Source organism: Scyliorhinus canicula, chromosome 11 (genome assembly GCF_902713615.1).
Source record: "Scyliorhinus canicula chromosome 11, sScyCan1.1, whole genome shotgun sequence".
NCBI classification, from domain to species: Eukaryota; Metazoa; Chordata; class Chondrichthyes; order Carcharhiniformes; family Scyliorhinidae; genus Scyliorhinus; species Scyliorhinus canicula.
In genome coordinates, this window is record NC_052156.1 from 88,927,480 (window position 1) to 88,942,551 (window position 15,072).

The window sequence follows — 15,072 nt, forward strand, 5'->3', positions numbered from 1 at the left end:
AACTAAAGGATGTTCCAGACTCTGAAATAAGTTCAACGTGTTTATTGAACTATTAACACAGTTCTCAAATGGGTTTGACTCTCTGTTAATCTAACTGTAGTAACTCAGTCTAACTGTACCAGCTTGCTCTAAGCCACGTGCTGGGGTGTGATGCTGCTGATCAACCCTGTCTAACTCTCTAGATGTCTGTCTGTGGAAAGAGGCAGGGTGTGAGTGCCTCATCCCTTTTATAGTGTTTATGTCATGCCCCCTTGTGGTGATGCCATCTCTGAGAGTCCTGACTGCCCATTGGTTGTGTCCTATTCTGAATGTTCATTGGTTGCATGTTTGCATATCATGACACAAACCATGGTTGCACTTCCTTTGCCAGTAGTACTGACCAAAAGCCATTTGCCATGTCTATAACTGAAAACCATTCAAGGTCTGGTGTTATGGCATTACACATTGTAGAAGGATCGGTTACCAAAGGAGTTTTCCTGTCAATGCACTCATTGGCTTTCCGATAACAGGCCACACTGGACTGTTTGATGAACTGTGAATTTTAATTAAAACTCCTCTTTCTTCCAATTGTTGTACTACAGGCAGAATTTCCTCAATTGAGGAGGGATTAATGAGATATTGTAAGGTACATGGTGGTGGCACTCCATTAAAGGATGCTGGTGCCATTTTCAAAAGGCCACAGTCATTTTTGTCCTTTGCCCAAATTGGGTTTTGAGCAAGATCACTCCTTTTAAGGCGCCTGAGTGACCATGTAACTTTGCCATTATCAAAGGTAAGGGATGAATTTAATGTACAGAGGATATTCATTCCCAAAAGAGCTTCTGTAATGGGACCAATCCAGATTGAAGTAATTAGTTGATATGGACCAAATTCAAGCAGTAAAGGCTGTGTCCTTTGAAGGGTTACTGGATCACCTTCCACTGCATATGCTTCAATTGCTTTGTCTTTTAAAGGGAAAAATGTAGCATATTTATTCGGGACGCAGGTTAATTGTGCCCCAGTATCAAAAAGGAAATCAATGTCTGGTCTTCCCACTCTCAATGATATATACAGTCCATCCAACTTGTTTTTAATTAAAGCATGTAATGCTGTTGGAATGGGCTCACTGAGAGTGGGGTTCCTTAGTTTCTTTGACCTCTCAAGTTGTGGTTGCCATTGTTGTCTGTGAAACCTGTCGTTATCATCATCATGTCTAGGTGGCGCCCGTGGGCGGGGTCTAGGTTGTTCCCAGTATGTATAATCATAATACATATTCCTGGGCTGATCCCAAGAGCAGTCATGGGGTGGGTCCCGATAGTATGAGTCATGGGGCGGTTCCCTGTAGTAGTCACGGGGTGTCTCTTTGTGGTCTTTGCTCCTCTAGTCTATAGCGACATGTTTTTGCCCAATGCCCTGTTTTACCACAAAAATTACATTGACCCAGTTTTCTGGAATCTTCTAAAGGAGCAAGGAGAGGGCTTGTGGCAGATAGTGAGGTGGATGCTGCAGTTCCAACAACTGCTGCAGCTTGTGGAGCGTCATGATTTCTAACTTCCAATCCTCGTTCAATTTAATACAGCGTTCTACTAATGCCCTGTAGGTAGTGCCAACAAGTTTCCAGTCAGGGAACACCAGATTTAAAGCCTTAGACAATTCTGTTTTTAAACCATTTCCAAAAGCAGATTTAAATGGTTCCAATGGACTCTGCTCCCAAGTCAATTATCCTGCCTGAAATGTCATGCCTGAATGTTCCACCTAAATTGCCCTAAACCTGTCATCGTAATCTTGTAGATATTCTGTAGTTTTCTGAAGGCAGGAAGTGATCTTTGTCCAATCAGTTCTGGGTGGACTAAAAGCTGTTAGCTATTCTGTCATTGACAGCCAACCCACATCAAGATTTTGCAAATTATCCCCCAGGGCTCTGAGGACATTTGTGGAGAGCATTGGCTATCTCTGGCACAAACCATTGCTGACAACATCTGAACACCATCCACGGGGTGCAAGCTGAAAATGCCTTTTAATCGGTCTATCTCATTCCACGTGGCTAAGCCCCTCTTCTTTGGATGTGGGAGGTCTTTAGACCATCTGTCCACCTTATCAGGGTCAGCTGGAGTATGTAGCCAGTGCCATGTGTATTGAGGTGTGTAGGTAGACACATTATCAGCATCTCGCGTTTCCAATGTTCCAATACCTACACCCTTTTAGTTCGTAAAGGTGCTAGTTCAGCGATTTACTGTGTCACAGCAGAGCTGGCTACGGGAATGTCATTTCCATGGTAACCAGAAGATTCAGGGCCATCCTCATTACTGTCCCCATCAGAGCTGAAAGGCTCCCTTTGTGCTTGACCACGTGGCATGAAAGCAAGCTTTGGGACTCGAATAGATTGCTTGCATGTATTTGCAATGCAGCTGCTTTTCGTTTTTAAAGGTGTTTGATTGTTTGTCAATGACCTGTAACGGATTTTCAGGTGGGAGATAGTGGGCGGGAGTCTCCAAAATGGAGGCAGAGTGTCCGCGCCTGTCGTGAGCGGTGTCACGTATCATGACGGCGCGAAACGGGTGAGGGCACTACCGATCCTGGCCCACGGTGCTGGAGCAGTTTACTCCGCTCCATCCTCCCTTCATAGCGCCAACTGGGCGCTGCGTCAACCCGAGTATGCGCAGTGGCACTGCGCCAACCTGCCAACCTCGCGCGGGACTTCCTCAACGCGCTGGCCCTGAACCAACATGGCGCGGGGGTTCAGGGGCCAACCGCGTAACAAAATAGGGCCGGGGCTGGAGAGGCCAGACCCCATCGGAGGCCCCCCCGGGTGAAGGAGCCCCCCTCAGCCCCACAGCCCCCACAGGCCGCCCCCCCCCGACCCTGCACGCAGAGTTCCCGCCGGCTGCGAGCAGGTGTGGACGGCGCCGGCAGGACTCTGCCGTTTCCGTGCGGCCGCTCGGATCATCAAGGCGACCGGCGCCGTGCCAAATGCGCCGGCGCATATGGCACCGATTCTCCGCTCGTCGGAGAATCGCGTGCCGGCATCGGGGCGGCGTGGCGCGGTTGCGGCGATTCTCCAGCGCGGGGCTCGGAGAATCCTGCCCAGTATGTTTCAAGTTGGAAATTCTAGTGTCCGGAATGCACTCATCTTTTAAGAGTTGTGCATTTTGTATTTGGAGGCTGCTATTTTTGGAGAGCAGCTCATTGTTTTGTTCTGTTAAAAGTTGGTCTGTGGACTTTGAATCAGAAAATAACTTGAATTTCAGTGATGTCACTTTTAAATTTGAATTTTTCCTTCTCTGTATTGGAATTAATGTTTAGAAGAGCTTGGTTGTCACTGTTAATGTCCTCAAGCTGTTTATTTTGAGTCTGAATCTCAGCATTAATGGTTTGGAGGTCAGACATTCTACTTTGCAGTTCCGCATTAGTGACCTGAAGGTCGTTATTTTTCAGTTTGAGGTGTAACTCACAGTTTTGATGGTGCAGATAAGATGGTAGTGATCTGAAGACTGGAGTTTGTAATTTGAGTCTTGTAAAGCGCAGAAGCTGTTTCAAGCTCCTTTTTAATAGCTGTAACTGTCATCATGGGCCCTTAGCTCCGGACCCAATCTTACACAATTCTCGCAAAACGACAAGAGACCATCTGGTACGATTAGTTTTCCTTAAACTGACGATCTTTTGCCAAATGGTTTTAACATCTTCAAAGGACCATTGGCCTTGAGTAATGTTGAATTTTAATTCAATTTCGGTCACTGCTTTTGACAAATTAAAATGCGGAAGAATTGAATTTGTAAGTTCCGTAAAGATGAATTCATTAGAGACATTTGTTGTAGCTGGGCTCCCTCTTGTGGCAGTGGGGAACTCTGCAGCATTTTTCGAAGAAATGGATTTATTGTCATTTTCCATAATTAATATTTGAAGGTGCGGGAAGGGGCAGCACGGTAGCATGGTGGTTAGCATAAATGCTTCACAGCTCCAGGGTCCCAGGTCCCAGGTTCGATTCCCGGCTGGGTCACTGTCTGTGCGGAGTCTGCACGTCCTCCCCGTGTGTGCGTGGGTTTCCTCCGGGTGCTCCGGTTTCCTCCCACAGTCCAAAGATGTGCGGGTTAGGTGGATTGGCCATGCTAAATTGCCCGTAGTGTCCTAATAAGTAAGGTTAAGGGGGGGGGGGGGGTTGTTGGGTTACGGGTATAGGGTGGATACGTGGGTTTGAGTAGGGTGATCATTGCTCGGCACAACATTGAGGGCCAAAGGGCCTGTTCTGTGCTGTACTGTTCTATGTTCTATGGGATCTATCTCATGTCCCTGTCTAACGCTTCCAAAAAAACATGAATAAGCAATTTCAACACTCACCTATCTCAGTTCCTTTTTTTATATTGTTCTTGCAGGATTCTTTAGCCAGTAGGAGACAGGGGGTGGGCTGAGGCACAATAAAAGTGCAGCCGATGTTTGCATCAAAGGCGATCGGTTGGTGTGTGTGGTGAATGTATTCACCATAGTATAAGCTGTCTGTGTAGCACTGTGCCCAACGGTAATGTGATCTCCTTACAGGTATTGTACTGGAACCTGGTGGGCTCCGCCTCTGGCTCCGCCCCCCCTCGGACGGTATATCGACCGACCGCCTGGGGGGGGGCGGTGCTCATTTGTACAGCAGACACAGGCAGGCAAGTTCTTGGTTAATAAAGCCTAAGTTCACTCACTCTCATCGTCTCTCAGTGAATTAATGGTACATCAGTGTGGTTTGGTCTGTGATGTTCCAGGGGCCTGTGAGCTTTCAAAAGCCACACCATTCGTCCCTCGTTTGTGCAACTCGTAAATTTTCCCCGTTATCTCCTTCGGAATGCTCGCAGCGCCATTTTAAGTTTTGGGCCATTTATTCCTTTAATTAGTTCTATACTAAAAAGGTAGATTCTTTACTAAAAAGGTAGATTCTATCAGGGGCAGATAAAATAAACTAGTTAAGCGACCTGCTGGAAAGTTACCAAGAACGTATGCACCCTTCCAGATTTTTACCTGCTCTAGTTTGAAGTCGGCGAGGTCTTTCTTTACGTATGAATATCGGGCCCCAATGCATGGACAGTAATTTGAACTAACAACTTGAAACCACAGTGGCTTCCCCTCTAGGTGAAGCTGCAGCAAGAGGAGACTCCGAGGCCCGTTCATTTTATTTTTATTTTCCAGTTTGGGCCGAAAAAGGGAGGAGGGAAAATCAAATTATCCCCTGCTGCAAACTTGTCTATTCACCCATGCAAGGTCATCACGAGTCAGCCAACCCCACCAACCACCAGATGTTAACAATTTCCCTCCAGTCCCCACCCATTTCAGATGGAATGTTAATTGATAAGATTTAAATGTGTCCAGAATAATGGATATTTATTGGAGATGAGACTGAGTTCCCATATGCAGGGCTTGCACGCTTTATAGGGCCCAATCATCTAAATAGAAGAACACAAATTAACTGGTGGACAAATTAAAAGGGGCCGCTCCCAAAGAACAAACGGAGCACAGCCCAAAAGGAATAAAGAGAAAACAGAAACTTAAAAACCATCAAAGCAAGATGTAAAAATCGGGGTCGATAAAGCATCCAACCCCTGCGGTGCCTACCGAGCTCGGAAGGACACTGTGGACACCGCATGCTCCCTTTCCAGGGACACCCAGCTGTGAATTATTCAGGGCTTGTATTCCACTGCATAAGAAGAGGAAAGAGTGATCTAATTGAAATGTTTAAGATTGTTAAAAAAATTGATGGGGTTATGCGAGGCTCAGCCTCATCCAGTTTAAGGTGGTGCATTGGGCCCACATGACGGTTGCAAGTATGAGCTGGTTCTTTACAGGGGTAGAGGATAGGTATGGGCAGTGTGTGGGGGGGGGTCCCGTCAATCACGTCCACATGTTTTGAGCTTGTCTAAAGCTGAGGGGATTCAGGCAGGGGCTCTTGGATGTTATGTCCGAGATTCAGGGTGTGGGATATGCCCCAAGCCCGCAGGTGGCGATATTCGGAAGATCCTGGAGTCCAGGTGGGAAGAGAGGCGGATGTATTAGCCTTTCCCTCCCTGACAGCCCGGGGACGGATTGAGATGTGTTGGCTGGACTCGGAGCTGCCGAAGACAGGGGTGTGGGTGAGTGACCCAGCAGAATTCCAGCAGTTGGAGAAGGTCAAGTTCGCTTTGTGGGGGTTGGAGGATGGGTTCACCTGGAGGTGGAAACCGTTCATTGATTTCTTTAAGATTGATTGAGGGGTCAGCATGGGGTGGGGGGGGGGGGGGTGAGTTAGGGGGCTGTGGAGGGAGGGATAAAATTAGGAAGGCGGGTTGTAGTGGGGTGCTTGGATCAGGGGAGGTTGAGGATTTGTGGTTTCTGTTTATGTTGATGTTTTGGTCTTTTGATATTTTCATGTAAATATGTAAAAAGCCTTGAATAAAAATATTTTTAAAAAGAGTTAACCAATGTACATAGATTCTGAAAGTGATATAGAAACGCAACAGTGGATCCATGGTTGACGTTTCCTCCCGAATCCTGTGGGTGCTGCATACACATGGAACACCCCCCCCCCACCCCCACCCACCCCCAACCCCCTCCCAAGCGAGATCCACACATGACAGGAATGAAAACTGGACCTTCCCCAGGCAAGGTGCCACTTCCACAACCCCCAGGTGATTCACTGCGGGAATGGCAAATTCTGATAGGTGCAATCTTTACTTACAGAATGTAAATGATGTTCCTCCCGTGTGTAATCCCCCTTTCTACATGGAAACAATCTACTCTACACTTGCGGACAGCATCTCCATCGTTACACTGTCCTGTACTGACAAAGACTCCTCGTTTCTCAACTACAGAATTGTTGGTGGTAAGATCTGTTTATCTACATTGAGACTGCTCAAATATAGGGGCCTGGTGATTCTACAATGTTCCAGTTGTCTAATCCTTTTGGGCTGGAGCCATTCACCATTTGTTTTTGAGAATTGGAAACCATCTCATTTACAGTGTTGGTGAGCTGAGGTATTTGCTGGTGGCACCCTCACCTCTGAGTCAGGTGTAGGCCGGGTGGTCACATAGATGTTGGAATGATGTGGGTACAAAAGGAGTCACTTTTCGGGAGTGCGGGAGTTCTCCGAGTGCAGGCAGAGACACAGCATGTAAGAGCTGCTCAGATACTGTTAATAAACATCTACTGTCGTTAGTCGCCAATCACTGGAACCCAAAACAAGAAGGTTATGGGTCGGAGTCCCACTCCAAAGACTTGAGCATGAAATCCAGACTGACATTCCAGGGCAGGACTGAGGCAGTGCTGCAGTGTTGGAGGTACAATCTTACAGAGATGTGAAACTGAGACTCTGTCTGGTGAATGCAAAATATCCTCTGGGATCATTTGAAAAAGAATGGGGGAATTCTCTCTGATCGAGGGATGAATTTCAACCCCAGTGAAGTTTGACCTGAGTCAGACCAGATGTTAACATTTATAAAACCCAACTCCCACTTGTCACTGCATTGTCTGTGGCACATCCTGGGATGGTGAGAGGAGCTTTAAATTTACAGGGAAATAATGTTCAGTTTGGTAGGGTTACTGGGGAAGATTCAGTTCACAACCCCACCTCCCCCCGATGCCTCAGCAAGGTTGGTGCAGGGCTGGTAGTGCCAGAGTGAAACCCGTGGCCTGGGCTTCCTTTGCCTCTCCATGGACAGGGTATAAGTGGAAGCAGGTGGCACTCATTACCAGTGTCGCTGTGCCTCTTCCACCCCCCGGCCCCCTGTCGATAAACGGCACTGCCAACAGAGGCCAGTCTTCACTGTTGACCAGAGGTACATAGATACATAGAAGATAGGCGCAGGAGGAGGCCTTTTGGCTGTTCGAGCCTGCTCCGCCATTCATCATGATCATGGCTGATCATCCAACTCGGTAGCTTCATCCTGCTTTCTCCCCATGGCCTTTGATCCCATTCTCCCCAAGTACTATATCTAGCCTCCTCTTGAATATATTCAATGTTTTAGCATCAACTACTTCCTGTGGTAATGAATTCCACAGGCTCACCACTCTTTGGCTGAAGAAATGCCTCCTCATCTCTGTCCAAAATGGTTTACCCTGAATCCTCCGACTGTGACCCCTGGTTCTGGACACACCCATCATTGGTAACATCTTCCCTGCATCTACCCTGTCCAGTCCTGTTAGAATTTTATAAGTCTCAATGAGATCCTCCCTCATTCTTCTGAACTGCAGCGAGAACAATCCTAACCTGGTCAATCTCTCATATGACAGTCCCGCCATCCCTGGAATCAGTCTGGTAAACCTTCGCTGCACTCCCTCGAGAACAAGAACACCCTTCCTCAGAGAAGGAGACCAAAGCTGCGCACAATACTTCCAAGTGTGCCCTCACCAAAGCCCTGTATGATTGCAGCAACACATCCCTGCTTCTAAACACAACCTCTTGCATTGAAGGCCAACATACCATTAACCTTCTTTACCGCCTGCTGCACCTGCATGCTTACCTTCAGTGACTGGTGCACAAGGACACCCAGGTCCCGCTGCACACTCCCCTCTCCCAATTTAAAACCATTCAGGTAGTAATCTGCCTTCTTGATTTTGCTTCCAAAGTGAATAACCTCACACTTATCCAAATTATACTGCATCTGCCATTGGTTTGCCCACTCGCCCAACCTGTCCAGATCATGCTGTAGGATCCCTGCATCCTCGTCACAGTTCACCCTCCTTCCTAACTTGGTATCAACTGCAAACTTTGAGATGTTACATTTTGTTCCCTCATCCAAATCATTAATGTAGCACCCCACTAGTTACTGCCTGCCAATTTGAAAAGGACCCATTAATTCCTACTCTTTGTTTCCTCTCTGCCAACCAGTTTTCTATCCACCTCAATACATTTCCCCCAATCCCATGTGCTTTAATTTTGCACAATAATCTCTTGTGCAGGACTTTGTCAAATGGCTGAAAGTCCAAATATACCACATCGACTGGCTCCCCCTTGTCAACTGTACTGGTTACATCTTCAAAGAATTCCAACAGGTTTGTCAAGCATGATTTTTCCCTTCATAAATCCATGCTGACTCTAACTGATCCTGCCACTGCTTTCCAAATGTTCCACTATAAAGTGACCTTTGACTTTCCATTGTGTCACTGTCCTTACCCCATTTATAGCTTGTGACATTCTCAGGCACTAAAATTGAATTGATCACTTAAAATTAAATTTATCCCACCAGGAAACATAAACAACCGTTTCATTTCCCAGAGGGACTCTCTGTTCTCGAGAAACACCTTCTCATATAATCCGGATGGGATCTCTGACCCAACAATCTTTGAACTCCTAATTGAGGTCACTGACGATAACGGCGCTGATTCAAAACTTACGCTGACAACCACAGTAATTGTCATTGTCCACATTATTCCTTGGACAACCACAGTGCCGACGACCACCACACCATTAACCGTGAGTACAGAAGACTGCAGCATCAGATAGATTTGTTTCCGAAGGCAACATCTTGTGATACACTATATGGAGGCATCAAATGTGGAAAGTGTTACAGGCTGGGGAGGAAGAGGTGACTTTGGGCCTATGGTTTCTAAGGTTCTGCATCACTGAGAGATTTTCTTGTCGTAAAATAAAAGCAAAACATTCTAGAAATACTCAGCAGATTTGGCAGCATCTGTGGAGAGAGAAACAGGGTTAATATTTCAGGTCAATGACATTTCACCAGAACTGGGAAAAGTTAGAAATGTAATCGGTTTTAAGAAGCTAAAATGGGAGAGTGGAGAGAGACCAGAAGAGAAAGTCTACAATGGGGTGGAAGGTGGAGACATCAAATGACTAAAGATTGAATTACTTTGTGCAGAACCAAAGAGAGTGGTGATAGGACAAGTATAGAAACAAAAGATGTATTCAGAGGCGGTGTGAAAGCTGAATAATGAAAAACTGATTTCCGAAAGCAAATTAAGAGAAACAAGATGAAGACTGAAGAAAGGGGAACAAAATGGGGAGAAAGACAAGAAAACTAGTTCATGTTGTGCCTGGATCTGTTGTGGATTAATTGAGAGGGATGAATTCCAATGATTAACCAACAAATCATTGTATCCTGTGACAAGATGATGGAAGGTGAATGTTTCTCATGTAACTCCCAGTGAGTCAGAGAAGACACAGCCAGAGTGAGGCACAGCCAGAGTGAGGCACAGCCAGAGTGAGGCACAGCCAGAGTGAGGCACAGCCAGAGTGAGGCACAGCCAGAATGAGGCACAGCAAAGAGTGAGTTTGGGAATTTGAAGCTAGGTGGGAATTCAAAGCTGGGTGGGGAGGAGGTGCTTTTTAACTCTGGTAAGTGACTGGTAAGTAGTTTTTCTTTTCATTGTCGAATTTATTTATTTATTTTTTCTTTCATTTTTGGGGAATTGTGGTTGTATAAGTTAACCTAAGGTTTAAGACATGGCAGGAGATCACAGCCTGTGTCATGCTCCTCCTGTGCGATGTGGGAGCTCAGGGACACGTCCACTGTCCCTGGCTCCTTCATGTTCAAGATGTGTGTCCAGTCGCAGCTCCTGTTAGACCGCTTGATGGCTCTGGAGCTGCGGATGGACTTACTTTGGAGCATCCGCGATGCTGAGGAGGTCGTGGACAGCACGTTTAATGAGTTGGTCACACCGCAGGTGAAAGTTACTGAGGGAGATAGAAAATGGGTCACCAAAAAACAGAGCAAAAATAAGAAGGCAGTGCAGGTGTCCCCTGCGGTCATCTTCCTGCAAAACAGATATACCGCTTTGGATACTGTTGAGGGAGATGGCTCACCAGGGGGGGGGGCAGCAGCAGCCACGTTCATGACTGGCACTGCTGCGCAGCAGGGCAGGAAGAAGAATGGCAGGGCTATAGTGATAGGGGACTCAATCGTAAGGTGAACAGACAGGTGGTTCTGCTGACGCAATTGAGACTCCAGGATGGTATGTTGCCTCCCTGGTGCAAGGGTCAAGGATGTCTTGGAGCAGCTGGAGGACATTCTAGGTGGGGGGTGGGTGAACAGCCAGCTGTCGTGGTGCACATAGGCACCAACGATAAGATAAAAAACGGCATGAAGTCCTACAAGCTGAATTCAGGGAGAACATAGAACATACAGTGCAGAGGAGGCCATTCAGCCCATTGAGTCTGCACCGACCCATTTAAGCCCTCACTTCCACCCTATCTCCAGAACCCAATAACCCCTCCTAACCTTTTTTAGTCACTAAGGGCAATTTAGCACGGCCAATCCACCTAACCTGCACGTCTGAGCTAGTCAGAGTAGGAATGTCAGGATAGATAGAATGAATGCGTGGCTCGAGAGATGGTGCAAGAGGGAGGGATTCAAATTCCTGGGGCATTGGAACCGGTTCTGGGGGAGGTGGGACGAGTACAAACCGGATGGTCAGCACCTGGGCAGGACTGGAACTGATGTCCTCAGGGGGGTGTTTGCAAGAGCTGTTGGGGAGGGTTTAAACTAATGTGGCAGGGGGATGGGAACCGATGCAGGAAGTCGGAAGGTAGTAAACAGGGACAGAAACAAAAGGCAGTAAGGGGGAAAGTGTAAGGCAGAGAAGCCACAGTCAAAAATCAAAAAGGGCGACAGTACAAGGTACAGTGACTAAAGGGAGCTCAGTGAATAGGCCCAGTAATACTAAAAGGAATAAAACGGGAAGGTTAGGAGGGGTTATTGGGTTCTGGAGATAGGGTGGAAGTGAGGGCTTAATGGGCAGCACGGTAGCATGGTGGTTAGCATAAATGCTTCACAGCTCCAGGGTCCCAGGTTCGATTCCCGGCTGGGTCACTGTCTGTGCGGAGTCTGCACGTCCTCCCTGTGTGTGCGTGGGTTTCCTCCGGGTGCTCCGGTTTCCTCCCACAGTCCAAAGATGTGCGGGTTAGGTGGATTGGCCATGCTAAATTGCCCGTAGTGTTCTAAAAAGTAAGGTTAAGGGGGGGTTATTGGGTTACGGGTATAGGGTGGTTACGTGGGTTTGAGTAGGGTGATCATGGCTCGGCACAACATCGAGGGCCGAAGGGCCTGTTCTGTGCTGTACTGTTCTATGTTCTATGTAAATGGTAAGCGACGCGGCAGGTTGTTACATGAAGATATGGGTTCAACGACAAGGAAAATTAGGAGAAAAGTTAAGAGGAACTATAACTTGGGTGGGGTTACTAATTGAGGTGTTAAGATTCAAAGCAGAGGTATAAAAGCCAACATAAATGTACTTTACCTGAATGCTCGTAGTATTCGGAATAAGGTAAATGATTTGATGGCGCAAATCATCGTGAATGACTATGATTTAGTGGCCATTACTGAAACATGGTTAAAGGATGGTCACGACTGGGAGTTAAATATCCGAGGGTACCAGACTATTCGGAAGGACAGAATGGATGGTAAGGGAGGTGGTGTAGCTCTGTTATTTAAGGATGACATCCGGGCAATAGTAAGGAATGACATCGGTGCTATGGAGGATAAGGTTGAATCCATTTGGGTGGAAATCAGGAATAGTAAGGTGAAAAAGTCACTGATAGGATAGTCTATAGGCCACCAAATAGTAACATTATGGTGGGGCAGGCAATAAACACAGAAATAACTGATGCATGTAGAAATGGTACAGCAGTTATCATGGGGGATTTTAATCTACATGTCGATTGGTTTAACCAGGTCGGTCAAGGCAGCCTTAAGGAGGTGTTTATACAATGTATCCACGATAGTTTCCTAGAACAGTATGTAATGGAACCTACGAGGGAACAAGCGGTCCTAGATCTGGTCCTGTGTAATGAGGCAGGATTGATTAATGATCTCATAGTTAGGGATCCTCTCGGAAGGAACGATCACAATATGGTGGAATTTAAAATACTAGCGTTTTGTGCTTAAACAAAGGAGAAGACAATGGGATGAGAGAAGAACTAGCTCAGGTAGACTGGGAGCAAAGACTGTATGGTTAAACAGTTGAGGAATAGTGGAGAACCTTCCAAGCAATTTTTCACAGTGCTCAGCAAAGGTTTATACCAACAAAAAGGAAGGATGGTAGAAAGAGGTAAAATCGACCATGGATATCTCAGGAAATAAGGGAGAGTATCAAATTGAAGGAAAAAGCATACAAAGTGGCAAAGATTAGTGGGAGACTAGAGGACTGGGAAATCTTTAGGGGGCAACAGAAAGCTACTAAAAAAGCTATAAAGAAGAGTAAGATAAATTATGAGAGTAAACTTGCTCAGAATATAAAAACAGATAGTAAAAGGTTCTACAAATATATAAAACAAAAAAGAGTGGCTAAGGTAAACATTGGTCCTTTAGTGGATGAGAAGGGAGATTTAATAATGGGAGATGAGGAAATGGCTGAGGAATTGAACAGGCTTTTTGGATCGGTCTTCAAAGTGGAAGACACGAATAACATGCCAGTGACTGATAGAAATGAGGCTACGACAGATGAGGATCTTGAGATGATTGTTATCACTAAGGAGGTAGTGATGGGCAAGCTAATGGGGCTAAAGGTAGACAAGTCTCTAGGCCCTGATGGAATGCATCCCAGAGTGCTAAAACAGATGGCATGGGAAATTGCAAATGCACTAGTGATAATTTACCGAAATTCACTAGACTCTGGGGTGGTCCCGGCGGATTGGAAATTAGCAAACGTGACACCACTGTTTAAAAAAGGAGGTAGGCAGAAAGCGGGTAATTATAGGCCAGCGAGCTTAACTTCGGTAGTAGGGAAGATGCTGGAATCTATCATCAAGGAAGAAATACCGAAGCATCTGGATAGAAATTGTCCCATTAGGCAGACGCAGCATGGGTTCATAAAGGGCAGGTCATGCCTAACTAATTTAGTGGAATTGTTTGAGGACATTACCAGTGCGGTAGATAATGGGGAGTCAATGGATGTGGTATATCTGGATTTTCAGAAAGCCTTTGACAAGGTGCCACACAAAAGGTTGCTGCATCAGATAAAGATGCATGGCATTAAGGGTAAAGTAGTAGCATGGAGAGAGGATTGGTTAATTAATAGAAAGCAAAGAGTGGGGATTAATGGTTGTTTCTCTGGTTGGCAATCAGTAGCTAGTGGTGTCCCTCAGGGGTCAGTGTTAGGCCCACAATTGTTCACAATTTACATAGATGATTTGGAGTTGGGGACCAAGGGCAATGTATCCAAGTTTGCAGATGATACTAAGATGAGTGGTAAAGCAAAAAGTGCAGAGGATACTGGAAGTCTGCAGAGGGATTTGGATAGGTTAAGTGAACGGGCTAGGGTCTGGCAGATGGAATACAATGTTGACAAATGTGAGGTTATCCATTTTGGTAGGAATAACAACAAACAGGATTATTATTTAAATGATAAAATATTAAAATATGCTGCTGTGCAGAGAGACCTGGGTGTGCTAGTGCATGAGTCGCAAAAAGGTGGTTTACAGGTGCAACAGCTGATCAAGAAGGCAAATTGAATTTTGTCCTGCATTGCTAGAGGGATGGAGTTTAAGACTAGGGAGGTTATGCTGCAATTGTATAAGGTGTTAGTGAGGCCACACCTGGAGTATTGTGTTCAGTTTTGGTCTCCTTACCTGAGAAAGGATGTACTGGCGCTGGAGGGTGTGCAGAGGAGATTCACTCGGTTAATCCCAGAGCTGATTATGGGTTCGATTATGAGGAGAGGTTGAGTAGACTGGGACTGTACTGGTTGGAATTTAGAAAGGTGAGGGGGGATATTATAGAAACATATAAAATTATGAAGGGAATAGATAGGATAGATTCGGGCAGTTTGTTTCCAATGGTGGGTGAATGCAGAACTAGGGGGCATAGCCTCAAAATGAGGGGAAGTAGATTTAGGACTGAGTTTAGGAGCAATTTCTTCACCAAAGGGTTGTGAATCTGGAATTCCTTGACCAGTAAAGCAGTTGAGGTAATATTTTTAAGGTAAAGATAGATAGTTTTTTGAAGAATAAAGGGATTAAGGGTTATGGTGTTCGGGCCGGAAAGTGGAGCTGAGTCCACAAAAGATCAGCCATGATCTCATTGAATGGCGGAGCAGGCTCGAGGGGCCAGATGGCCTACTCCTGCTCCTAGTTCTTATGTTCTTAACTCCCATGTACCTATGATGGCATAGACATTCACTAGGATGTGAATCAA

At 46.1% G+C, this 15,072-nt stretch overlaps 1 protein-coding gene across 1 annotated transcript in view; it reads left to right on the forward strand.

Annotated features, from left to right (window-relative positions):
• The window catches only part of LOC119973180 (cadherin-related family member 4-like), a 104,986-nt gene that overhangs the window by 38,994 nt on the left and 50,920 nt on the right, over positions 1–15,072 (forward strand). The window contains exons 5-6 of the mRNA XM_038810825.1: positions 6,667–6,808; positions 9,172–9,398. Coding sequence (XP_038666753.1) covers positions 6,667–6,808; positions 9,172–9,398 — 369 coding nt within the window. The remainder of the gene's footprint in view (positions 1–6,666; positions 6,809–9,171; positions 9,399–15,072) is intronic.